Raw genomic sequence first — 27,353 nt, 5'->3', positions numbered from 1 at the left:
CAAAGAAGAAGTTATTACAGAGGAGTAAAGAAACTGAGTAGTTATATCCAAATAAGGATTAATTTAGCAATGCATGTGATTTCAGAAACAACCTAGGCCCAAGGCTCTCAGTAGCCAATGATCTTGACCATTGGTCTCTAATTAGTTAATATACATTTTGGATGGAGGAACAACAGGAAAAAAATGAGATGTGGGGATTGAGACACCTATTTTCTCATTGGTGGAGAGGATTGCTAGAAATTGAGGTAAGAGGGAGAGGCTTGGTAGAGAGAATCAGGAGCTATTGATTTAAGAGGAAGAAGAGAAGTTCTGTGACATTCCTTAAGTTGAATAACCATTGTAAAGATGAGTAATCTTTTGACTTCTCAAAAATCAGATGATTTACAAGCAGCTGACATTTAGCTTCACAAAATAGTGGATAAAGGAAAATGGAGTCACTATTGTTATTTTTAATGTAATAAGTATAACTGTATCCACCTATGGGTCTAACCGTGGCTGCAGTTTCTCTTCAAGTATCATTTCCCCCTTATCTGACTCAAACAGATCCCATTGAACTCTGAACCCAAATTGTTGAATGGAAGGGCCTTCAGTAGTGATGTGCTTCAACTCTCTCACATAAGGATTTCCTAGCCTGACAAATGGTGATTTTTCAAATTTCTGCATCATCAGATCCTACGTTCTGGAGGAAGAAGTAGTTTCCCCCAAGTTGATTAGTTTCTCAGATTTCTGAGGCTTTTATTTTTTAACTACAGAAAATTCATTTTACCAGGGATATCTGGTGATGAAGGTTTATATCTGATTTCCAAGAGGTCTGTGAGCTCTTCTGAATCAGAATAGAGGCATGGCAATGGAAGAAAATCAAGGTCTGATCTTTCAAAAAGTCTGTATTTCTCCAGTCTCAATCTCCTGAGTTTAACTGGGAGAACATTTGTGCTTAATGGGAACAAGGGAAATTTGAAAAAGAAGGATGGATCCTTCTCTTTCTTGTCCTTCTGTACTATGGACCAGCCACATACTGATAACCCCCTAGAAAACAATATTGTCTTCTCATTTGTGTATATGGGCATGCCTTGTTCTGAGATCAAGAGATGAGAGAGACAGAGAGAGACAATAAAAGTGATAAAAAGATAGAGACAGAAAAGAGACAGACACAGAGAGACACACAGAAAGAAAGACAGAGATACATGCAGAGAGAAGCAGAAAGAGAGAGAGAGAGAGAGAAAGAGAGAGACAGAGAGAAAGAGAGAGAGAAAGAGACAGAGAGAGAAAGAGAGAGACAGAGAGAAAGAGAGAGAAAGAGACAGAGAGAGTAAGAGAGAGACAGAGAAAGAGAAAGAGAGACAGAGAGAGAAAGAGAGAGAGAGAGAGAGAGAGAGAGAGAGAGAGAAAGAGAGAGATACACAGAGAGAACAGATACATAGATTCCATTCTTTACTCTCTTTAAATCTTCTGAAATCTTCTTTCCAAACGTTTTCTCAGATCTTCCTCCAGATCTCCAGTATAGTCCTTGAAGCCACTAGGGCAGAACATAAAAGTGATTGCCCAGGACCCATTTCTTCTGGTAAGATTGAAGGAGGTGGATAACAGCAAAATGGAATCACTGTTGTTATTTTTAATGTAATAAGTATAACTGTGTCCACCGGTGGATCTATCTATGGTTGCAGTTTCTCTTCAGGTATCATTTCCCCCTTATCTTCCCCCTTAAGACTGAACAAAAGTTGTGGTAAAGGAACAACTGTCCCACAAACACGTGTTCAACTTGGCCAATCTGCAGGCCACATTTAGTCATCAGGAAATTAAGAAATCAGGGCCATTTTTTCATTTTGCCTTGTCCTGTAACTTCTCCAAATCCCAGAGAGTCCAGCCCCTATCCTTGGCCAAAAGCTCCTCTACTTTAGTGTCATTCAGGGGTTCTTTCTGCATGGACCTTCTGAATACCACATTCAAGGAGGTATATCTACCGGAGAAGATTCAGGTGAGAGTCTCAAGCCTGATTAAGCCAGGAAAGCAGGGAGTGGGATTAAGGGATTGGTGTGAATCCTCCTTATAGACAGATCTGTGGAAAGAATTGGGGATGTTGGGCTATACTAAAGTCCCTGGGGATGGGTGGGACATGAAGATTATTTTCAAGGGGGAGAGGGGCTGTCAGAGGAAGCTTTAAAGACCAAGTTTGTTCTGGGAAGCCCCAAGTTAGAGAAGTGGGGGGAATGTGAAGGAGGCAGTGGTATTGAAGCCCCTCTATGTCATGGAAGGCTATAAAATAGTGAAAAACCACTGTATATTCTGACCATCAGGAAGGACCAGAGCTCTGCCTTCTCTCTCACTGTGCACAGGATTCTGGTTCAGGAACCACTTAGGAGTACATAATCAACTCAAAGGGAGTGAGCCCAAGTATAGAGCTGAGCTGATACAACTGGGTGAGTATCTCAAATGTGTCTCACTCCTCTAGAAGCAGCCTGGCTCCAGGACTCCAATAAAAGCTCTGCCTTTCCCCCACAACAATCCATCTTTTTTATAGCTTTTTATTTACAAGCTATATGCATGGGTAATTTTTCAGCATTGACAATTGCAAAACCTTTTGTTCCAACTTTTTCCCTCCTTCCCTCCACCCCTTCCCCCAGATAGCAGGTTGACCAGTACATGTTACATATGTTAAAGTATAAATTAAATACAATCTATGGATACATGTCCAAACAGTTGTTTTGCTGTACAAAAAGAATCGGACTTTGAAATAGTGTACAATTAGCCTGTGAAGGAAACAAAAAATGCAGGCGGACAAAAATAGAGGGATTAGGAATTCTATGTAGTGGTTCACAGTCATCTCCCAGAGTTCTTTCACTGGCACACCAATCTGTCTTGCACACAACTGGCAGAGAGATTTTCCAAAAAATCATGACTGACCATGTCAACCCCTTCTCAATAAACACCAATAACTCCTACTTCACCTTTAGGACAAAATATGGCATTTAATATCATTCACAACTTGGTCTCAACGTATCTTTCTTTCCTTGAGATGCATAGGTTCTATTCTTGTGCTTTAAGGTTTGGCTGAAGAAGTCCTTTTCCTCACACCAATCTCCATATATGATCTCCATGCTTTTACATAGACTCTTCTGTGGCTGTAATGTGCTGCCTCTTGACTTTGAACTCAGGGTTATGGGCTCCTGCTCACATGCCACTTGGGACTAAAAGTCTTTCCTGATCCTTCCATTCTCTAGTGCGCTCCCTCTCGTGCTTGTTTGTATCCAACTGTATGTGTGCATTTATTTTGTATTGAATCTTTTTATTTTCACATAATATATCTGAATTTTACATCTGTATAAACATACCTGTGGGTATTGTCTCACCTGACAGAATGGAAGTCCCTTGAGAAGCACTTAGCGATTGCCTCCCCTGCAGTTAGCTTAGACCTGGCCAATATGTCACAGACCCTCTATCCTGCTGCCATGCCTGGGACTCACCCCTCTTTGCTACCTCTTCCACCGGGATTCATAAACATAATGATCTTGCTTTGTCACAGTGAAGGGCTGACAACCTCCTCTCCAGTGCCTCCCTTAAGATTCTGAGCTGTGGGATGCTCTAACCAAACTTGCCTTCCTGGTCATCAGACTGTCCTCTATCAAATCCATCCATTCCAGCTTCTCTCTCTTCAATGTCCCTCCCTCTCTTCCTGCCTTGTGCCCTCTGAAAGCCCTGTTCTATTGTTAACAAATTGTCCTTCACATCCAAACTGTGAATTCCATCCTGAAATCTCTGCATACATATTTTCTATGGCCATAATCTGACCTATATTCTCCCCCCCCCCACAATGGAGTGAAAGCTCTGTGAGGTCCAAGACTGTATCTGTTTTGTTTTTTCCCTCCTAGCACCCAGCACAGGGCAGGTCAATGGTGGTTGAATTGGAGTTGGGACTCGATTCAAGCTACTTGCTTCATGGGGCTCCTTCAAGGAAGTACAGGCAGTCAGCTCTGCTCACATAGACACTTCCCAGTGTTGGAGTCCAGCTCCTGTAGTGAAATGAAGGGTGTGATATGCAGGGGCCAGGAGAAAGAATTCAATAAGAACTCTTCAAACTCTTCATTATCCACTAAAGAACTTTGTTTACATGTCAAAAGAAATGTCCCCCTTTTGATTATCATTTAAATTTAAGTTAGGTTTAGTAGTACTTGAATTAAATTTAAAGTTAAACTTAAATTCGTTTTTTGGACAATTAGCTATCATTAACTTTGATTAGGCTTTTCACCCCTATTGTAAAATCATCTCACTATTTTGCCACATAGACGAGTTCGGTCGGTCAACTGTTCTACAATAGCTCACTTAATTTCGGGAAGACGGGCTTTAATTCTTTTTGTCCGATTTGACTAGCTAAATCATTATGCAAAAGGTATAAGGTATTGATCAGAGAGACAAATATATATATTTCCAATGATTATAGGCTTGATACAAAATACACTGTCCCAATACCCTTCCTAAAAAGCACAATCTAGTGAGAAGTAAATGATTAAGTCCTGATCTTGGTCACTTAGACAGAGATGTAAATAGTTGAGATACACATCAGAATAAAGGCATCATCTCAATGTCCTCAAGTACCTTTCTCCCAAATGCCTTTAGTCTCTATTGTGAGCTGCTTTTTCTGTCCTAAGATCAAAGGGAACATATATTTTAACATATTTAACGTGTATTGGCCTGCCATGAGCAGGGAGGGATGGGAAGGAGAAGAAAAGTTGTAACAGAAGTTTTTGCAGAGGTCAATGTGGAAAAATTACCCATGAATATGTTTGGTGAATAAAAAAAAAATGAGGACTAGATGACCTTTGAAGTCAAAATCCTATATTCCTATGACTTTATGGTAAAATGTCAAAATTAATGTCTATTCAAAGGCAGAGAAACCAAGGTAACTGTGAATCTGTGGGAGAATTAGGACTAGAAACCAGTGTCGTTGATAGCAAAGTCAAGGGCTATATTGGTTAGAATTCTTTTGTTGGATGATTATATACATTAAGTGCTTTGCTGGGAAAAGGACATTCTTGTGTTTGGTGAGGGAAAAATAGGATTCAGAATATAATGTTAATGCAAAAAGTGTATCCTATCATTTTATGTATATGTCTCCTTTAAAATGTATATAATTTATGTGACTTCAATGAATGTGACTTATGGAATTAAAAAGAAAAAGAAAAAGAAAAAAGAAAAGATCAAAAGTAAGCCTTTGATCCATTGTATAGTAGTTTTACATTTTGTTGATTTCTAATTTGCTGATTTCTAATCACATATTAACAAGTATTTCTCTGCTATTTCAAGGGAGTTTTGGTGAGTCAAGTTACTGTATGAGTCAAGATCTGGAATGGATTCTTACCTCCTGGTTCTCTACAGCCAAGGTCAAGAGTTAACTCTGTGGGTAGGTACCATGTTTGGGCAAACTGCAAACAGACCAACAAACACTATGGTTTGCCATTCCCAGACTGAACAATGCTGCTCTTGGGATGACCTAAAGAAGAGGCGATAATTGGGACATTTAAGTACAGGGAGGTTGGGTATATCTCGTCACCACTAAATCCCCACAGTACACGCTGCCAGCTTCACATCATGGTCTAACTTGAAGTCAGGAATTCAAATCCCTCCTCAAGCACTTACTACCTTTGTGAACCTGTGCAAGTCATTTAACTTCAGTCTCTCAGTTTTCTCATCTGCAAAGTGGTGATAATATCAACAGCTATCCCTTGAGGTTGTTGTTGAGATGAAATGAGTTAATATGAATACAATTCTTGGCAAAAATGAAATACTAAATAATGCTATAATTATATAGCATATAGTTATATATTTATAATTATGTTATTTCTTATTATCAGTCAAAAAACGAGGGCAAGGGATGATTCATCCAATGAACAGGGAACAATGCTTATCGGGGACTAAGTTCTGAGGCAAGGCATCATGGTTACCTTTGGCCTTGGTGTCCAGTCTTGGTCCTTTCAAAGCTTCCATGCTGTACTCTGGTCATTAACAGGGAAGTCTTGGTATTTTAGACCCTTGTAACCTTTAGATGTCTTCAATACTAGATATCCACCAGTTTCCTCAATCCTTGCCAGGCCACATTTACCTTAAGCCACCCTGATCCCCTCAGGATTAAGCTTCGAAGGATCATGATCCCTTTTCATCAGTATAAGAGTGGAAGCTGTGGAATCTTAATGGGAATGGTCATGAGGCAGCAGGACTGCCCACACATCCACCAGTCCTGCTCTCTTTTCCCCCTCTGCACAGCTGAAATTGGGCAGCCCAGGACAGAGCTAAAGAACCACTATGGATGCCACAGTCACTTTCTTGATCTCCATTGGTGAGTCTCTAGGGGCAGACCTGGGGAGGGAGGGACATCGTGGCAGGCTTTTCTGACTCTGAAGGACAGAAAGGAAGCCTAAGGATACAGAAGCCAATGTCTGCTCAAAAGGCTCTGCCTTCATAAAATGACCAAAGCAGAACCAGAGACTCAGTCACTTTGGCAAGAGCTGGAAATAAAATTAGTGAGCTAGAGGGGATCTATCTGTAACCTGAGGTTCTCTTACAGGACTGTGTCTGCACTGGGAGGTGGAGGCACAGTTGGGTGAGTTGTCCCCAGCACTCTATTTCCTTCCTCCATCTCTTTGTTCTTTTTTTTTTAATTAATTTTATAATTATAAATTTTTTTTGACAGTACATATGCATGAGTAATTTTTTTATAACCATCTCTTTGTTCTAATAGTGAAGAGAGCCATCCCCACAGTAATTGGGACTGGGGGAGAAGGGGGAAACAGGACATCAAGATGAATGGGATGGAGTGACTCCGGGTGGGATTCAGGATGCAGAGCTGGGGGAAAAAATACAACCAAAGCAATCTTGGAAGTCCAGACTGTGTTTCCTCCTCAGCCACCATTTCCAGACCTACCCTGTGGGCTGAACCAAGTCCTGTGGTCCCCAAGGGAGCAGATGTGACTCTCAGGTGCCAGGGCCAAAGGGGGAGGAAAAGATTCCAGCTCTGGAAAGATGAAGAGCTTCAAGAGGAGAGAAATGTATCCTGGCATCTGGCAGACTTTGTGCTCAGGAATGTGGATGACTTCAATGATGCCAGAAGCTACAGGTGCCGCTCTGGGCAGGGGCCCTTGTGGTCAGAGTTCAGTGACCCCCTGGCCCTGGTGGTGATGACAGGTGAGGGATGCTGGTATATAACTGTCCTTGGTGGAAAGGAGACCAGTCTCAAGAAATGAGTCCAGATCCCTCCCTAGATAGTCAATTCCAAATGGTACAAACCCTTAGACTGTACTGCCTGCCTCCCCTTGTCACCCCAAACTCTGGAAACCCCTGGTACCCCAGCTCACATTTGGGAGGCATAGATATGGTTCCAAAATTTCTCCCTAAATAACACTCTGAGTTAAAGAGACTATGTACCACGGTGTCCTTTTTAGAGATGAGGAAACTGAGGCCTAGAGAAGAGGTATGATGACTTGAAAGAAGGTCACATGGTCATTTACTGTCATGGCCAAGATTTGACCAGCACCATCACCTTGGGCAACAATCCAGGGCAGGAGAACCAAAGAAAATCAATTCCTCCCCGAGCCGCCCAAGGGAGCTCCCATGATCCTGTGCAGCGCCTGTCCGCTCAGGGCCACACACATCTGGCAGCTCTGCCCTGGCTTCACTGAGGGTCACAGAAGGGACCCTTCATCATGTAGTAGTGGGGAAAGAGGGAGGGCCCAAGATTGGGGCTTCTCAGTCATGGAAGTTGTTAGGAAGATAGAGCTTTGCAAACTTCAAAGCTTAAAAGAAAGAGCTGAATTTTCCAGTGATGTTGCATTAAGTCCCCACCTTAGACCAGCAAGCCCAGAATGAGAGACCAGAGCTGGCTCCCTTGGAAGGGGTGAGAAGGGTGCAGGGTGGGGAGATTGGTGATCTCCTCTGTGCATGTCTTTCTTTTCCCATCACTTTGTGGTCTTAGCCTTGCTAGGCCCAGAACATCCTTCTGAGGGTGACCCAGGAGCCCAGTTACTGAGCTATGAACAGCCCTACAGGATTGGGCAAAGAAGCCTACCCAGGAACCCTCAGCCTACCAGGGAATGATTTGAGTCCATGAAGGTGAGAGATCAGGTCCCTAACTGTCTTCCTTCTTCACTTTCCAGGAGACTTCCCCAAACCTTCCATTTTAGTCTTACCTAACTTCTCAGGATCTCCAAGGACAACATGGACCATCCAGTGTCAAATATCCTGGCAGTCCTCTTCAGACCACAATTTTGCCCTGCTCGAGGCAAAAAGTCTGCAAGTCTTACAGCTACAAAAATTTTCACGGGGGCAAATTTATTTCTCACTTCCTCTTGTGAGAGCCGAAGACAGTGGGAACTACAGCTGTATTTACTACAGGAAGACACCCCCCTACAGAGGATCACAACCAAGCCACACCCTGGAGCTGATTGTGTCTGGTGATTAGAGATGGAGACCCCCTAACTCCCCATTTCATCTCCAACATAAAAATCCACAGATCTATGGGGACAGCATAAAACCCAGAGAATTCTGAAGAAATTATTTCAGGGGGAGGCCAGAGGTGACCTTGAGACCTTCTCCAGTTCTACAAGAATTCAGTTTTAAGCTGCAGGGGAAAGGGGTGTCCCAGGTCAAAGCAAAATCCAAGCAAGGAATTAGAATAGAGGCAGGATTGCTGTTGCCCCTCCCATTATGGGATTAGAGGAGGAGGCCTAGAAATGACATCTGACCTTGAATTCTGACACCTCTTTCTCCTCAGATAAACTACCCAGACCCACTCTGAGGGCTCAGCCTGGCCCTGTGGTGCCTCCAGGGACCAACATCACTCTCTGGTGCTTGAGGCCCAAGATGTCTTCCCTTGAAGAGGTGACTTTCACTCTGTGGGAGATTAGGTCCCATCTGCCCTTACAGAACCAGATCTCAGCAGCTCTCTGGACTGACTTCTCCCTCCCTTCTGTGAGACCTGAGGACACTGGGAGCTACAGATGTACTTACAAGGACAGGACAGCCTCTGGTATAAAATCAGAGTACAGTAATTCCCTGGAGCTGGTGGTGACAGGTAAGGAGTTGGGGAGGGAGACTCAGGAGAATTCTAAGTGTGACCCCTCTGCTCTCTGCCCAGATGGGGGCCTCCCAGAGACAAGGGCATGGTGTTCATACAGGCAGCTCTGCCCTGGGGCCTTGTGAGAACAGGGGCCTTGAAAGACAGGAAATATTTCTGTTGTGATCTAAAATTGTGGGGAAAAAAGCTAATGGTGGGACATGAGTTGGGGCTTAGGAGAAAATGGCCCAAATAAGGGAAGAACCATGATTTTCCCTTCTGAGTCATCAGATGGGTGGGAACATATGTGGAGCGAGCTTTTTCAAGTATGATTCCTGGAATTCTAGAGAAGGAAAGGACTGAGCAATCTTCTCTTTCAACCTTCCCATTTATATAAGATATAACTGAGGCTCACACAGGGCCAGTGAATGGGCCATAGTCACAAGCAGCCTTAGCGGCAGAGAGGGGACTTGACCCAGGTGTCCTGACTCCCAGCCTCCCATTCTTCCCCTCTCAGGATCTCTGCCCAAGCCTTCCCTCTCAGCCCTCCCAGGCCAGGTGGTGGAGCCTGGGAAGCATGTGACTCTCCAGTGCAGGCAGCCCTCTTGGTCAGCACTCTGGAGAGCGACATTCACTCTGCTGAAGGTGGGCAGCCCTCAGCCCCTGCAGAGCCAGAGCCCAGCTGGGACCTTTGCTGTTTTCCCTCTCCTCTCTGTGAGAGCCCAGGATGCTGGCAACTACACCTGTATCTACCAAGAGACGGCTTTCCACCAGGGGTCTGAGCCCAGTGACAACATAGAAATCTGGGTGACAGGTGAGAGTATGAAGGGCATGAAGCAGAAAATTGGGAGTCTGTATTGAGAAACAGCCTAGCAAAAGCATATTATTTGGTCCTTTTTCCTGCATCATGAGGTCTCTAGAGATTGTGGCGTCCATTCCCTCTATATTTGAGGGCACAATTAGAAGAAAGGACTAGCTCAGGAGCTACTCCAAACAAGGACTAAAGGGGAAAAAACTCTCCCTGTTCCTGCTTTCCCATACATTTCTCACAAGGGAAGGGGACTTTGCAAAAAGAATGAAGAACTAGCCAATGAAAGTAGGAGCTAAGGCCCAGGGGATTCTTCTGGCCCACCAGTGCCTTGCCTCCCTCACTCTATTGTAGACAATTCCTTGAAGATTTCTGGGCTTTGTTTGGGTTTCCAGATGCACCTCCCAAGCCTTCCCTCTCAGTGTGGCCTGCCCCTGAGATAGCCTCAGGAACCAATGTGACCCTCCTGTGTCAGGGGCCTCCGTGGACTACCAGGTTTGTTCTGCACAAGGAGGGGAGCATGGATATCACTCAAGATGAGGCCGAGTTCTTTTTGACCCGTGTGACTTCCAAGCACTCTGGCCATTACAGCTGCAGCTACCAGCTCGGCACCAATGGAAGTCTCTGGGCACAACACAGCGACCCCCTGCAGCTTACAGTGAGAGGTGAGAAGTAGCCCACGAACCCCAGGGGGTGCCAATGACCACTCCAGCCCTCAGCCTCTCCAAGGAAATAAAACCAAGCACTTGATTCTAAGCACAACACAGAAGAGAAGAGCCAACAGATTCTGAGACACTAAGTACCCAGAGTGTGAGCTGGGACGTGAGGTTCCCCCCATACTTCCCCATGATCCTCATGTCACCCTCCGGGTTTGGGGTTTCTCATCCTAAATCTGCTCCTCTGGGCAGAATTTGTGCCAGGCTGTAGGATGTTGCTGGTGGTGGGTGATATGAAGAGAAAGTTCAGGGACATTTACAGATAAAAAGTGAGAGCCCCATCAGGATGGTGATTGATGAGGATTCTTCTCTCCTTCCACCCCCACCTCAGAGTCCAGTAAAACCCTCCTCATCACCCTCAGTTGTGTCACTTTCCTTCTCCTCTGCCTTCTCCTGTTGGTATGCTTCTGTCATCAGTATATCCCTCGAGGTGAGTATGGGGAACAGAGAGGGAGACTTCTAGGACTCCATTGCTTCCTTAGAGAACTTCTCTGATATTTTCTTTCCTATGTTTCTCTCAGCAGCGGGTTTCCCTGGAGATAGCTTTAGGAGGTAAGAAGACTCAGCTCCTACTATGATAGTTCCTTGTTTCTTTTTTCTTATGTACCTCTGGCCCTTTGGCACTGGCTACAGTGCTTAATGTGGAGAAGATAGTCAAGGAAATTCCCATTATGTCCTCTTCCTATTTTCTCTCTCTCTCTCTCTCTCTCTCTCTCTCTCTCTCTCTCTCTCTCTCTCTCTCTCTCTCTCTCTCTCTCTCCAGGTTCTTCTGCTGCTCTTGTCTTCCTCAGGATGTCTGTCTGTCCCATCATCTTGAGGACCCCAGAGAGGATCCACTGTGTAAGTTATATGTTTGGGAAGGGATAAGGAAAGGGTACTATGTTCTGAAATATCAGAACTATTTGAGAGGAAGGACTAGTCCTGGGAGCTTGGGGAATGATGGAACCTTTCCTTTACCTCAGATACAGAAGTGGGCACAGAGAGACCAAAGGAATCTTCGGTGAGTTAGCCCTGCCCTCCACCTGGAGGAATAACCTATCTTGCCCCGAACCCCAATCTTTCCTCACAAGCTCTGGCTTCTTAATCATTTACTTATTAATTCTTCTCTTCCCCCAATTCATGGATTATGAATTGAATATCCCTGAACTTTTGGCATTTATTTTTTAAATTTTTCAACAACAGCACTTCAAATATGATTTCTTTTCTTTATAATCGTATGTAGTTTTTTTTTTCTTCATGTAATTAAAGGCATGAGATTGAAAATGATCAAATAGCCTTCAAAACTTTCATGATATATGAAAAATTAAGAACTTCTATTTCAATATCACTCACTGTTCCCTTATCCTTATATTTTTCTTTTAGATGCCTATAGATAAAGATGTGACTTATGCTCATCTGAACAAAAAAACCTTGAATGAGAGGCAAACAGGCTCCAAGGAGACAACCACAGAAGCCACCCTCTATACTACACTGTCCTTAGACTAAGAGGTTGGGTGCCTTTCAAAAAGAAAATTCTCTCCCTTCTCTTCTTCTCCCCCCATCTCACCTGTCCACTAGTACATCTTCCTGATTCCCATCATTGAAAGATTATGCTGCATATTGGGGATAGTCCCTAGAGTTGTGTATCAAGAGCATCTGTCTATGATGATGAGAAACATAAAAGATAGATAGGGTAATTTGATGGTAATAATTCCTATCATTAATAGTTGTGGAGACCAGGAAATGGTTTTTGGACTGGATGATATGAGAACTGAGTTTTAAAGGAAAACAAGGCAAATTAAGAAGCAGATTTGGAGAAAGACAATAATCCAGGAATGGGGGATACCACAAAGCCCTGGAGCTGAGAAACTATTTTTGTAAAGGTAAAAAAAAAATCAGCTATCATGACTGGCTCATAGAGTGAAAAGGAAATAATATGCAAAAAGATTGGAAAACAAGAAGCCACTCAAGCTCAAATCCCAGTTGTTTTTTAAAGGGAAAAAAATAACCTTGTAACAAATAACATGTTTTTTTAATACAGAGGTCTTCTGGAGGCATGGTTGGTCATTGAATGTTTTCCTTGCATAAATTATTCTTCTGATTATGTTCCCTTTACTCTGCACCAATTCAGATTACCCAAGATTCTCTGAAATCATCTCATTTGTTTTATATGATACAATATTATTTCTTCATTTTCATTTGGTACAGCTATTCCCCAATTTCCTAATGGACAATCTAAGTTCTTGTTCTTTTATTTTCCCCCCTTATAGACTTCTTTTCAGTATTAAGAAGATAGATTTACTAATGAATATTTTCCCTCATTACTATTATCCTCTTCCTTACCCATTCCACCCCAATCCCTACTTAATTTCCTACTAGTTTGATGTTTTTACATGCAATTTTTATGCATGTATTTAATTCTCATTTGTTTATAAAAAAATTGAGATTCATTTGGTGCTCAATCCCTTACTTCTTCCTATATATTTATATATGTTTTTCTCATATATGAGAAATGACTACTCCCTCCTTCCCCATGTCTATATTAGCATATTCCTTCTACCCTTGCTTCTCTTCCACTTCTTAAAAGTATTAAAACAGTCTACATCCACATGTTGCAATTTCTTATTTAGCTTTATCCTTTGAATGCATTAAGGTTCTGAAGGGGCACTTCTTTCCCCTCATTTAAATATCAGTGAGGATAGGAGTGAGAACTAGCTATTGTGTCTCAGCTCTCCATCCCCCCAAAAAAATCTTGTCACAATAACCAAGAAAATATGTCAAACAGAAATCTAAGAAAACTCACAGTGGGCATTTTTTTTCCAGTATGAAGAGCATAGAATATTAAAACTCCATCACTATAAAATCCCTTCCAATTTCTTAAGTGAATTTGTACATTTCTCTTAATTCTTGAATTGTTATTCAACTGTTGTTATTGGAGTTTTTGTTGTTTATTTTTCTAAAATCTATTTCATTAAAGTTCATCATTTTTACTTTATAGACATATATTTAGTTTTATAAGGTAAATTATTCTGAATTTCAGAGTTAGAAAATTTTTGAATATTTTATTCAAAAATCTACTCTTACTTAGAGTAGAAGGTCCTATCTTTTGTAAATCAGACTGTGATTCCTTGGTATCTCAAGTTCTTCCTTTATTTTCCTTTTTTAATGTTTTATTTAATTTTTAATTTATAAAATTAAACAAACATTTTCATAAAACACTATAATAAAATATGATTACATATGAAATGGTAAATCTGTTGTGTACAACTTGTTTTTCCTTTTAAATATCTAATGAAGTTATATCAATTTTTTCCCTCTGCCTTCTATCCTAGAATGGCTACCATTAGATATGTGTGTGTGCTTGTGTGTGCATATGTGTAAAATTATTTTATATATGGTCTGTTAATGAATTCTTTCTTTGGATGCAGAAAGCATCTTTTTTCATATTCCCTTTATAGTTAATTTTGGTCAAAATGGTTTATTTTCTCAAAGTTTTTTTTAATAATAATAATAGCTTTTTATTTTTCATAATACATGTAAGAATAATTTTCAACATTCACCCTTGCAAAACTTTTTATACCAAATTTTTCTCTTTCCCTTCCCATCTCTTTCCTCCCCTAAACAGCAAGGAATCTAATATTTGTTAAATATGCACAATTCTTCTAAACATATATCCACATATATCATACTGCACAAGAAAAAAACAGATTAAAATGGGGAAAACCAGAAAGAAAAAAATCAAGTGAATAACAAAAAAAGGTGAAAATACTATGTTGTGATACACATTAAATCTCAATAGTTCTCTCTGGAAGCAGATGGCTCTCTCCATCACAAGTCTATTGGAATGGGCCTGAATCATTTCATTGTTGAAAAGAGCCAAATATCTCACAGTTGATTATCATATAATCTTGTTCTTGCTGTGTACAATGTTTTCTTGGTTCTACTCACTTCACTTAGCATCAGTCTATGTGAGTCTCACCAGGACCTTCTAAAATCAGCCTGTTGATCATTTCTTATAAAACAATAATATTCCATTAAATTAGTATACCATAACTTATTCAGCCAAATACCACCTGTTGGGCATCCACTCAATTTCCAGTTCCAGTTCTGTACCAGTTCAATTATCATTGAATGTTCACCTCCTTCCCTGAAAGATATTGTTCAATTTAGTTGGATAATTGATTCTTGTCTGCAATCCAAGTTCCTTTGCCTTTAGGCCCTTTGATTCTTTAAGGTAAAAGTTGCTAGACACTGGGCACTCCTGATTATGGCTCCTCAGTATTTGAATTATTTCTTTCTGCCTGCCTGCAAAAATTTTTCCTTGGTCCAATAGTCCAATAGTTCTGAAATTTAACTACAATATTCCTTGGAGTTTTAATTTGAGGTCTCAGGAGATGATTAGTGAATTCTTTCAATGGCTATAATACCTTCTGGTTCTAGGACATCATGGCAGTTTTCCTTGATGATCTCCTGAAAGACGATGACTAGGCTCTTTTTTATCATGGTTTTCAAGAAATCCAATGATTCTTAGATTATTTCTCCTTGATCTAATTTCCAGGTCAGTTGTTTTTCCAATGAGGTATTTTACATTTTCTTCTATTTTTTTTTTCTTTTTTTTTTGGTTTTGTTTGACTGATACTTGATGTCTTATTGAGGTGTTCACTTTCATTTGTTTTTCTACCTGTTTTTAGTTGTATGCCCAATTTATTGATCTTTTTTCTCTGTTTTGTTCAAGTTAGAATTTAAAGATAGAAAATTTCCCTTACTCACTATTTTGACTATTCGACAATCTTTGATATGTTGTTTCATTACTGAATTTTCTTGGATGAAATAATTGATTGTTTCTAATATTTGTTGTTTGACCCAACACTTCTTAAGATTATATTATTTATGTTTCGATTAATTTTGGTCTATTTTTCCATGGCCCTTTACTAGCCATAATCTTTGATGAATCATGATTTCAAAAGGCTTCATTTATTATTTCTGCCTTTTTGCATTTGGTTGTAAGGTTTTTTTTTAATATCCTAATATATGGTAATTTTTTGTATAGGTGCCAAGTACCACTGAGAAAAATGAATATTCCTTTCTATGACCATTATTTTTTCTAAGATTCCATTCACTAATTCATTTCTGTTTATTTTTAGTTACATTTATCTAGTTCTGAAAGAGAAGGGTTGAGATCCTCCATTAGTATAGTTTTGCTGTTTATTTTTTTCCTGCAAATCACTCAACTTCTCTGAGAACTTTGTTCATACATGTTTAGTATTGATAACACTTGGTGTATATATGTTCAGCCCTGTTTTATATTGTACTCCAAGGCCAAACTTCCCTATTTGATTTCCTAGTTTATCATTCCTACATTTGATTTACTACTTTAGTTTTCCAAGTCCCTGTGATAACTGTGGATCTTTAGGGAGGAGGGTGTTATTTCTATAAGATATTGGAGAGTTGATCAACTTTGGCTTCTTTATCATTAATGGTTGGAGTATATAACTGTATGACTATGATGTTGAATAATTTGTCTTGGATTTGAACATATACCAATTGATTATTTCTGAGGTTGTACCTTGGTACTGATTTTTTTTATTTTATTGACTAGTAAGGCTACTTCATTTTTTCTAATGGATTCTTGCCCACAATAGTGGATTCAATAATCCCCAAATTAAAATCATCCATTCTCATTAATGGTTGGAGCATATAACTGTATGACTATGATGTTGAATAATTTGTCTTGGATTTGAACATATACCAATTGATTATTTCTGAGGTTGTACCTTGGTACTGAATTTTTTTTATTTTATTGACTAGTAAGGCTACTTCATTTCTTCTAATGGATTCTTGCCCACAGTAGTAGATTCAATAATCCCCAAATTAAAATCATCCATTCTCATTCACTTAAATTCACTAAGACCTGTTAGGATTCTTAAAAGGTATTTATTACAAGATATTTGTTTGATTTTTTCATCTCCTATGTGACCACATCCAATTTATCTTGGTTTATATAGCTTATATTCTATGTTTCTATGCAATATTGTTCCTCTCAGTATCTTTCCTGTTTGCCCTTCCAGAGAGTCATGTTATATAATAAAAATTTTAAAAAGCAAAACTAATCATTACATTAAAATATCTGAAAATGTGTGCAATGTACTGTGGCCCCAAGGACCCTCTTCAAAGAAATGAGGATTGGGATGTCTCATCCTTCCTCTTAATAATTTTGGTTATTCACTTTTAAAAGTTTTATGGTTATTCTTTCCACTTCTATAGTTTTTCTCAGTTTGTATATTGTTCTCTTGGTTTTGATTACTTTATTTTCTATTACACTAGTAAATCTTGTCATGATGATCTGTATTCATCATTTTCATCTTTTCTTATAGCACAATAAAATTTTATTACTTTTGTATATCGTGATTTGTTTAGCCATGCCCTAAATAATAGATGTTAACTTCCTTTTCAATTCTTTGCTAGCATAAAAAATCCTGTTGGTACAGGATGAAGTACTGTACTATGTACAGTCTTAAACATGAAACTTTTCCTAAATGACCTAAACAAAAGCTGTAATAACCATAAATTTAGTCACTAGTAGAACAGAGCAGAATCAATAAAAATACAAGTGTGGATAGAAAGATCAACAAAATGAAGGACTAGATATTTTTCTCTAATCTTTCCTTCAAAATCTTGTCAAAACATAATTTATGAGTAAATGATAAAGCAGTTTCAACTGTTTCCATGATTTAGGACAGAGATCCTCAAACTAGGGCCTGTGGGCCACATGCGGCCCACCAGGTTATGGCAAAATCAGATTGGAAGTGATGTTCGACCTAAACTTGTGTTAGCAATGCACACTTCCGGCACTGGGCTGAGATGGTGGAGACAGAGTGTCCGGCCCTCCAACAGTCTGAGGGACAGTGAACTGGCCTCCTATTTAAAAAGTTTGAGGACCACTGATTTAGGACATCTGGAATTAAAAAGGTTTAAAAATGTTGAACAAATTCTGAACTAGCTCCTCAATTCCCCTTCCTTATCTGCATTACTAAGTCACTAAAGTTGCACTTAACCAACCCAATCATCTATCTCATGACCCTGACACAAGAATTTACAATAAAACAATAAAAAAAGTTTACAAAAAAATTACACTTCAGTCCTCCAACCTTCTTCCTAGTGCAGTGAAAGACCTGGTTGCAATCTATGGAAGTTTGCTCAGGCCACTAAAGACTATGTTCTGGATTCAGAGACTTGTCAGGATTACAAAGTTAATGCTACATTCACATCCCAGGGGAGAAAACTTGCTAAGATGTAGCACTTTGTGCTGCAAAATATCTATGCAGGAGAGCTATGAGAGAGAGGGAAAGTATTGTCTGGGCTTGCATTAGAACTCAATACTACATCTCATTCCCCACCCCAGATCCTTAAGAACCAAATTTCAGCTTCAGCGCTACATTGCTAAGCCAGAGAACTGAAGAAGAGTGGGATCAGGACAAGACACTAGAACCAGTAAGTATGCATGGAGTAGAATAGTGTACCACTGGATACCACTAAGATGGAGGTAAAGAATTCAGTATTAAACTAAGGTCAGTTTTTTCCATTCAAAAAGTGCTAAGACAGAAACCCATGCTGATGAACCATGAATTGCTTAGGACTGAAAGAGACTGACATGCTTAGATATCTAGTCCTCCAAGAAACTCATTAGAGGGAAGTCAGTGAAAAATAAGAAAAAAAATGGAAAAAAACCAGATCCCCCTGCACTGAATTTTTCCAAGTTAATCAACATTCTTTCCTTAGTATTACACTTATCACTGGACACAGTACTCTGGATATGGTCTAAGCTCTGTCCCCAAGGACTTTGCCTGTCTAATGATGCATTGTTCCATTTTTTATGCCCTAATATCAAACCAAAAGAGCCATTGGTCCCCACACCACCTCCATCTTTGTATGTTCCTGTAATGTTCAGGCTACCTTTCTGGAAGTCCTTCAGATGGGCCTTGGTCTTTATGTTGAGAAGTAATGAAGGCAGGAGAGCCACCAGGAGGATGGCCAAAAATGGAATGTCTCATTCCCAGTCCTTCTCAGCCCTTAAATACCTTGGTACAATTATATCACTACAGCACACTGCATATGTGTGAACTAGAGAACTATTAGATCACCATGCTAAGTACTAAGTACATGTGTACTAAAGAACCATCATCTCATCAATTCCAGTGAGTTAATATCTTGTTGTAAGTATCCTTGTTTCAAGTATGCTTCTCCAGAGTTCTGGCCCTCTACATGTCCCCTCTCTTTATCTATGAGGCCCTCTCCCACAGACCTTTGTCCCAAAATCTCTTCCTTCATTCAAGACACTCATCATGCACCATCTCAATATAAAGTTTTTTTCTGAATCTCTAATTACTAGGGGTCTCCCTCTCAAACTAACATATATCTACTCACATGAAGGTTTTTATTATATATAGGCATGTTTAGATTTATTTTACAGAAACATCTGCCTATGCACATGTTGTCTCCCCTGAAGCATAGAAGATCTGTGAGAACTTTTCTGACTTTTATCTCCCCAGTTACCTTAGAGCCTGGTTACATTGGATGCTTAATACATGTTTGAAGATGGATTGTACAGCAAACGGTAGCAATGATCATATGACCTGACACCACACATGTATATTCATCTCCCTTTTTTCATTCACAAGGAATAAAAATTAAATTAATCTTACTGATTCCTACAGTGAAGAACTAGTTATCCAATGTATTCCCTCAGGACTCTGAGCCCTAGACTGCACACAGGTCAAATCTGCCTTTCTGATCCTCAGACTTTCTTCTATCAAAGCTCATTCATTCTTCTATCTTCCCAGCATGTCATCCCACTCCCCACTATTCTTCCTTTGTGTCTTTTGGAAGCCCTGAACTGTTGTTAACAAACTTCCATCAAAAATTAAAGCTGTGTGGCAGCTAGGTGATGCAGTAGATAGAGCACCAGCCCTAAGTCAGGAGGGCCTGAGTTCAAATATGACTTCAGACACTTAACACTTCCTGGCTATGTGACTCTGGGCAAGTCACTTAACCCCAATTGCTTCAAAAAAAAAAGAAAGAAAAGAAAAAAAAGTTAAAGCTGTGCCCTCTAAGTCCAAATATGGTGCATAAGCAGTTTGTACTGACATGTACATTGAGTTACATTTTGGTGCTCACCAATATAATGTAAGCTCCATGAGGGCAGTCCTGTTTCTCTCTTGTCTTTGTACTCCCAGAATGCAGCATAGGACAGGTCATATAACAGGAGCTTAATAAATAGTCATTGAATTTGAGCTGGGTCTTGTCTAGGCCAGAGGATGCCTGACTTGTGGGGCTGTGCCAGTAAACTACCAAGTGACCTTGAGCAAGAAGCAGAAAATGGTCAACTATGCGCTCCTGAAGCATCCTGCATCAAGTCAGCTGAGGAAGATAAATACAATGCCTGAAGAAATTGTAAAGGCAATTGACGGCATTATGACTGGCTATCCCTGGACTGAAAGATGCTGCCATTAGGGTGGCCCAACAAAGATTCGGGAACCAAGATATTTAATTATCTACTGAGCAATCTTGAGCAAAAGTGCAGAAAATGATCAGCTGTGCTGATAGAGCTCCTGAGACCTCCTGCATCAAGTCAGCTCAGGAAGATAAATACAATGCCTGAAGAAATCGTAAAGGCAATTGACGGCATTATGACTGGCTATCCCTGGACTGAAAGATGCTGCCATTAGGGTAGCCTAATGAAGATTCAAGAACCAGGACATTTAATTATCTGAAAATGAGCACCCCTGTACTGAATTACTACAGTACCTGGATCAAACTTCACTATTTCAGCAGATTTACGGTTCAGAAGACTAGAATTCAAATTCCTTTTTGAGAAGCTGGGTGACTCCACCTCTGTCTGCCTCAGTTTACTCATGTATAAAAGAGGGAGAACATAGAACCTACCCCTGATATTTTTGAGAGGATGATATGAAATACTATTGATAAATTATTTTGCAAAACTGAAGTGCTATACAAAATTAACCATTATTTATTTCTGTTGTTGCTTTTTTGTTCCTGCTAATTTCCAGATGGAGCAAGTGATAAGACTGGGTCAGACGTCATTACATGCATGTAACATGTGCTCACTTACCAACTGAGCCAAGAGTCTGTGGCCAGTCTTCTGGGGCAATTGTGATAGAAAGGCCTTTGGGCCCAGTCTTGGTGCTTTCAGGATGAGATGAGCATTTTCATGCTGGGGGTGGAAAGGAACTAGTCTTTTCCAGGCATGTCCGGCTATTTGTGGAATCTCCTGGTCCCCCTTCAGGATTCTTCAATACCAGATATCCAGCAGATTTCCTAGGTCTTTCAAGGCTACATTTATGTTAAGAAATTTTAAGAACTCAGCCTTGAAGGAATCTGGTCCCTTTCATCAGCCTAAGAGCGGAAATTGTGGGGCCTGAGTTTAAGGTGTAAGGCAGCAGAGCTGGCCACCACATCCTGGGCCAGCCTCCAGTCCTGCAACCTTTTCTCCTACTCACAGGTGAGGCTGGGACAGAGCTGAAGATTCACCATGGACTCCACAATCACTTTGCTGCTCTCCATTGGTGAGTCTCCAAGGTTAATTCTCCAAGGTTAAGCCTGGGGGAGGATGGGCATTGTGACAAGGTCCTTGGCTGGCTGAATCTGAAGGACAGGGAGGAAACCTAAAGAGGAGACAGAATCATTGAGGCAGAGCAGGACCCAGACTCTGCTCACAGGGATCCCCCTTCATATTCTGATCAAAGTGGAAGGTTCAGTGGCTGTTGCAAAAACTGAGGCCAAAGGCAGCTTGAGCTGGAGGGGAGCCATCTGTCACCTGGTCTTCTCTTACAGGGCTGTGTCTGCATTTGGCGGTTGTGGCACAAATGGGTGAGTCCTGCCCCCACCATCACACTATCTACTTTTTGTTCCTTGTCCCAAATTAACCGAGGCATCCACCTCTAGGAGAAGTGGGAAGGCTAACAGACAACATTGCGAGGAATGGATGAGTGATAAAAGGAGGGACGTCAAAATATGGAGAAGGAAATGCTGGGACCAGACACATTTATGGAAATCACATTTCTTTCCTCTTCAGAAACCCTCACAAGACCTACCTTCTGGGCTCTCCCAAGTCCCGTGGTCCCCAAAGGAGCAAATGTGACCCTCAGGTGCCAGGGACGACCTGGGAGTGACAGATTCCAGCTCTGGAAGGATGGAGAGCTCAGAGAGGAGAGAAATGGCCCGTGGTCACAGGCGGACTTTGTGCTCAGAAATGCGAATGACTGGACAGATGCCAGAAGCTACAGGTGCCGCTCTGGAAAGGGGCCCTTGTGGTCAGAGCTCAGTGAACCCCTGGCCCTGGTGGTGACAGGTGAGGGAGGTTGGGATAATGCCATCCTTGGGGGGAAGGAGGCCAGTCCTGGGAATGGAGCCCCAGATTCATCTGTTGAGAATCAATGAATAGCGGGGAAAACCTTCCCTCATCAACCATACCTTTCTAAGTTCTGAGACCACCTCCCTCGCCCACTCACAATTGAAGCTTATAAATAAGGTTTTGAAATCTTTTCCTTTAATAATTCTCCAAGGTAAATGTGTATAATGATTTTCTTTTACAAATGGAGAAACTGAGGCCTTCAGAGGAAGTAAACCGACTTGAGCATGTCAGAATGTTTTTGAGTGTCAGGGGCAGGAGTAGAAACCCAGAGATCTTCTCCCACCTGCTCCCACAGCTCAGGCTGTTCTTTCAAAAATACATAGTAGCTTTTGGGAGAAGGGGCACATAGCTTTTACAGAGGAAATTTTACCTAGATGAACTTTTTCCTTTTTCTCTATGCCCACACCAGCACATCCCACCTGGAAAATGTGTCTCGCATTGTTCCCTTCTGTCCTCCCTACATTCCCATCAGCCTGGACAAAGTCTCCCATCACCCCTCATTATGTCCCACCACTCTGCCTTTGCTCACACAGTTACCTCTGCCTTTGATATCCTCTTCAACTTCATCCATTGCTTTCCTACACATGCCCTGGCTGCCCCAGAATGCTATCCCTGCTGACATGAAGTAGCAGTGTCCTAGCTACGGGCCCTCCCATCATGCTGCCTTCACCACTCTCACGCACCTACTCATTTGGGGGCCTTTCTCACCACCCTGAGCTACTGTCCATCTGCCCTGTGTTAGAAGCAGCCTGGTGAAACAGGAGTCAGATTGAAAGCCTGTGAAATGACAGGGCTGGCTAATGGGTTGTTGAGCTAAAAGCACTGTGATCCCTTCAGGAGAGCAAGGGTAAAATCTTCCCTAAATCTTTGAGACTCCCTCTTCACTGAGCAGAGAGTAACTGACAGATGATGAACAAGGGCAAGAAAAGAAGAGAAAACATAATTCCTCATCACAGAGCCTAGAAGTACCCATCCTCCTCTACTACTCTGGTTTCACTGCCAAATGAGCAAGGGGTGGCAGGACAGGGACCTGTCCCAGTATGGAGAAATGGGTAGGACCCCGCCCTGGGAATCTGAAGATCTGTCTCACCTGCAGTCATGAGTTATGGGGAGAGAAGATACAGCTTTGCAAACCTCAAAATCTAAGAGAAAGTTCTGAATTTTCCAGTGATTTGCATTAGGGTCCTCCCTGATCCAGTAGGTCTAGGCTATAGGACCACATCTGGGCCCCTAAAAGGGGGGAATAAAAAGTGCCACTGTGTGACAGGCACTATGCAAAGTACTTTACAAATAATCTCTCATTTGATCTTCACCGTGTTCCCACTTTAAAGTTGAGGAAATGAAGGTAAACAGAGGTTAAATCTGACCCAAAACATCTGTAAAAATCGTAACAGAGTAAGAAGAGGGGAATTTGTGACAGAGGATGACCTCTATTTCTCCTCCATCACTTATAGCCTTCCTAGGCCCAGAACATCTTTCTCAAGGTGAGACAGAGTCCAGTCATGAAGAGGCTTAGAGGACTGTGCAAATGGGCCTGGCCAGGCAACCTCAGCCTACCCTCCCCCTACTTGGCTCTGTTTCATGGAATGATTGAATGGGATGGGAGAGATCAGGTCTCTAACTTTCTTCCTTCCTCCTTTCTCAGGAGTGTTCCCCAAACCCAACATTGAAATCTCTGCTGACGCCTTGATATCTCCAGGGAAAACAGTGACCATCTGGTGCCAAATGCCCCAACGGTCCTCCACTGAGGAATACACTTTTGCCCTGCTGGATGCAAAGAGCCTGGAGCCCTTAATGCTACAGATCTCTGCAGGGCCCAGGGCCGATTTCTTAATTCCATCTGTGAGGGCCAAGGACACTGGGAGCTACAGCTGTATTTACTACAAGAAGACACCCCCACACAGAGCATCCCATCTTAGCCCAGCCGTGGAGCTGACTGTGCTTGGTGACTAGTCCCGGGAATCCCTAAGTACCCATTGCATGTCCCCACATAGAGGCCCACAAAGCTAGGGGGACAACATGAGATCCAGGGAATTCTGAAGGGATGGTTGGAGCAGGGCTGGAAGGAACCTCTGGGCCATCTCACTTTAGGCCCCAGGATAATGGGGGTGTTCTCCACTCAGACAGGACCTAAGGGAGAGAGTGAGACCAGAAACAAGATTTCTGATGGCCCTCTCAGGGGGTTAGCAGAGGGGATCTTGAAATGACATCTGACATTGACCTCGGGCACCACTTTCTCCTCAGGACAACTACCCAGACCTGCTCTGTGGGCCCAGCCGGGCCTTGTGGTGGCCCCAGGGACCAACATCACTCTCTGGTGTTTGAGGCCCAGGCTGGCTTCTCCTAAAGATGTGACTTTCAGTCTGTGGAAGACTGGGACCCAGGAGCCCTTACAGAACCAGACCTCAGCAGCTCTCTGGACTGACTTCTCCCTCTCTTCTGTGAGACCTAAGGACACTGGGAGCTACAGATGTACTTACAAAGACAGGACAGCCTCTGGTAGAGAACCAGAGTCCAGTGAAGCTCTAGAGCTGGTGGTGACAGGTGAGGGGTGTGGGGACCCCAGAATAATGCTGAGTGTAACTCCTCTGCCCTCTGCCCAGACAGGGGCCCCACAGAGCCAAGGATAGGGAGCCTACACGGCTTGATCTGTTCTGGGGTCAGTCCTGAGTCAGGGATCTTGTAAGACATGAGATATTTCTGTTGTGACCTGGGATCTTGTAAAAGGTGATGATACATCCTGAGTTAGGAGTTAGAAGAGAAACAAAGACCCAGAGCTGAGAGTGCCAAACCCTTCCATTACTAATGATCAGATGAGACCCTGAGAGAGGAAAGGACTGTCTAGGGTCCCCCGACAAGGAAGGGACAGAGTCTGGAGACAAGCCGAAGCCTTCTCTCTCCTAGACTCTGATAGAGATATGCATTTAGGCTGAGCCCTGGACCTGTCTGTGATGGCCCCCATGAGAAGTGAAGGGCCGTGATTTTCTATCCTGTCAGTCATCAGAGGCATGATTCCATAGTCTGACTGAGTTCCCTTCAGTGGAGCAGTCTCCTTAAATGCCTATCTAAGTGTGGCTAGAAAGATAGAAAAGCTCTATTTCGTGTCCCTTCTTTACAGAGGAGGTAACCGAGTCTCATATGGACCCAATCATCACATAGGAACTGAGAGGCAGAACAGGGACTTGACCCAGGTGTCCTAAGTCCCAGCCTCCCATTCTTCTCCTCACAGGATCTCTGCCCAAGCCTTCCCTCTCAGCCCTCCCAGACCTGATGGTGGAGCCTGGGAAGCACGTGACTCTCCAGTGCAGGCAGCCCCCTCAGTCAGCACTTTGGAGAGCGACATTCACTCTGCTGAAGGTGGGCAGCCCTCAGCCCCTGCAGAGCCAGAGCCCAGCTGGCACCTCAGCTGACTTTCCCCTCCTCTCTGTGAAGGCCCAGGATGCTGGCAACTACACCTGTGTCTATTATGAAAGAATGGCTCCATACCAGGTGTCGGAGCCCAGTGATGCCCTAGAAATCTGGGTGACAGGTAAGGCTTTGTTCAAGCACTCAAGGCATAAATTGGAGGAATGGAGTTACTATCGAAAGGCATAAAATGTGGGAGAACATATTTTTGGGCTCCTGTGAACAGCATAAAGTGGAGGTTGGGATAAGGACTGGTTGTCCTGCAAAGTTGGAAGGTTCAAATCAAAGTCAAGTACTACTCCAATTAATTCAAGGGACAAAGAAGGAAGAAATAATTCCCTCTTTCTAAGTGAGCCCAAAGAACATCTCAGACTCAACAGCATGCTTTTTCCATGACAAAGATTTTGACTAAGGAATGACCAAAAAGGAAGTGAGAACGGGTGATCAGGGCACTTTTCAGAAACCTCTCGGCACTTGCTCCCCTGACCCACTCATCCACATTACAATTGTGAAGTTAGTCTTGAGATCTCTGCTTGGATTTCCTGATATATTATCCCAGCTTTCCCTCTCAGTCTAGCCTGGCCCAGAAGTGGTCTCAGGGGCCAATGTGATCCTCCTCTGCTGGGGACTCTCAAGGAGGAGTCTCTTTGTTCTCCCTGAGGAAGATGAAAATAATCCTGCCAAGCATGGATATTATTCAAGATGGGGCCCAGTTCTTTCTGACTAATGTGACCTCCAAGGACTCTGGCTGCCACTACCAGCTTGACACCAACAGAATTCTCTAATAAAAAGACAATAGACTCTTGCAGCTTACACTAAGAAGTGAGAGAAAGAAACTCACAGGAGCCACTAAAGGTTGCCAATGATCACTCCCTTGCTCAGTCCCTACAAGGAAATTAAACCAAGACCTTGACTCTAGCCAAAAGACATGGGAAAAGAAACAACTGAGATTTTAACATTTTCCTCCATTCCAGGCCCATAGGAAAAAAGACTGCAACCTGGGATGTGAGACCTTCTGTCATACATCCTTGTGATCCATGTTCCTAAATTGGTTTCTTGGGTTTCTGAATGTAATTTCAAGGAATAATCCCCAGATGAGTAGCATTTTCATCAAACTTTGGAATGCTCATAGTGGTGGATGGATTTAGAAGGAGAAAAGAGGAGAAAATGCTGGTACAATGTGAGGGTTGTTTAAGGAGAGTGAGTTATAAAGATTTTTCTCTCTCAACCACACTAGGTTCAGGTACCAGTGACACCATCATTATCAGACTCAGCTCTATGCTTTTGCTTCTCTGCCTTCTCTTGATGTCATTCCTATGGTATCCCTAAGAATCCCTAAGGATCCATCCCTACAGGTGAGACAGCCTTAAACCATTTCATGTCTTAAAAAATAAAAATAGGTTAGGACTGGGACTTTCATTTTCTACTTTGTAACCTTATCTAACTTTTCTTTTTTCCTTCCCTTGTGTCTCACCAGGATCTTGGCAAGAATAAAGCCCTACGAGATAAGTAGACTCACCTCTTCTTCCCATAGTCTCCTAATGTGTAATGATCAACTGTGATGGACTTGGTTCTTTCCAACAATGAAATAATCCAGGCCAATTCCATAGACTTATGATGAATAGACTCCATTAAGAGTGAGAACTATAAGGAATGAATCTGGATCACAACATCTTATTTTCTCTTTTTGTTGTCATTGCTCTTTGCTCGCTTTGGTTTTTCTTTCTCGTATTTTCCATTTTGACGTGATTTTTCTCATGCAGCATGACAAATGTGGGAATATGGTAAGAAGAATTGGTTATATTTTGTAATAAATAATAAAATATAAATAAATAAATAATTTACTGAATTACTTGCTATCTGGGGTGGGGAGAAAGGAGAAAAATTTGAAACACAAGGTTTGGCAAAGGTGAATGTTAAAAACTATCTTTGCATTTTGTTATAAATAAAAAGATATTGGGTTTTTTAAGAAAC

General features: G+C 41.9%; 1 protein-coding gene across 1 annotated transcript; it reads left to right on the top strand.

Annotated features, from left to right (window-relative positions):
* The first annotated feature begins 1,807 nt into the window (after nucleotides 1-1,807).
* On the top strand, nucleotides 1,808-27,151 carry LOC141541722 (immunoglobulin superfamily member 1-like). Its single transcript, XM_074266135.1, has 21 exons — nucleotides 1,808-1,975; nucleotides 2,295-2,417; nucleotides 5,299-5,395; nucleotides 6,256-6,328; nucleotides 6,557-6,592; nucleotides 6,895-7,173; nucleotides 8,142-8,438; nucleotides 8,759-9,058; nucleotides 9,558-9,854; nucleotides 10,244-10,513; nucleotides 10,896-10,994; nucleotides 11,086-11,116; nucleotides 11,328-11,404; nucleotides 11,527-11,564; nucleotides 11,927-12,043; nucleotides 21,584-21,911; nucleotides 23,620-23,919; nucleotides 24,219-24,518; nucleotides 25,204-25,503; nucleotides 26,617-26,734; nucleotides 26,857-27,151. The coding sequence occupies exons 4-20, from the start codon at nucleotides 6,295-6,297 to the stop codon at nucleotides 26,706-26,708; spliced, it is 3,195 nt and encodes a 1,064-aa protein (XP_074122236.1). The 5' UTR covers nucleotides 1,808-1,975; nucleotides 2,295-2,417; nucleotides 5,299-5,395; nucleotides 6,256-6,294; the 3' UTR covers nucleotides 26,709-26,734; nucleotides 26,857-27,151.
* The last annotated feature ends 202 nt before the right edge of the window (nucleotides 27,152-27,353 follow it).

This window comes from Sminthopsis crassicaudata, chromosome 1, assembly GCF_048593235.1.
Source record: "Sminthopsis crassicaudata isolate SCR6 chromosome 1, ASM4859323v1, whole genome shotgun sequence".
NCBI classification, from domain to species: domain Eukaryota; kingdom Metazoa; phylum Chordata; class Mammalia; order Dasyuromorphia; family Dasyuridae; genus Sminthopsis; species Sminthopsis crassicaudata.
The sequence above is the reverse complement of the archived record's forward strand: the minus strand, read 5'-3'. Positions and strand labels throughout refer to the sequence as shown.

What these genes read in the sequence shown, in the direction of transcription:
- LOC141541722 (XM_074266135.1), top strand. Translation starts at nt 6,295, where the DNA reads ATGGATGCCACAGTCACTTTCTTGATCTCCATTG. An exon ending in GGCCCTGGTGGTGATGACAG is followed by an intron (nt 7,174 to 8,141) that starts GTGAGGGATGCT and finishes TTCACTTTCCAG; the next exon opens with GAGACTTCCCCAAACCTTCC. An exon ending in AGAGACCAAAGGAATCTTCG is followed by an intron (nt 11,565 to 11,926) that starts GTGAGTTAGCCC and finishes TTTTTCTTTTAG; the next exon opens with ATGCCTATAGATAAAGATGT.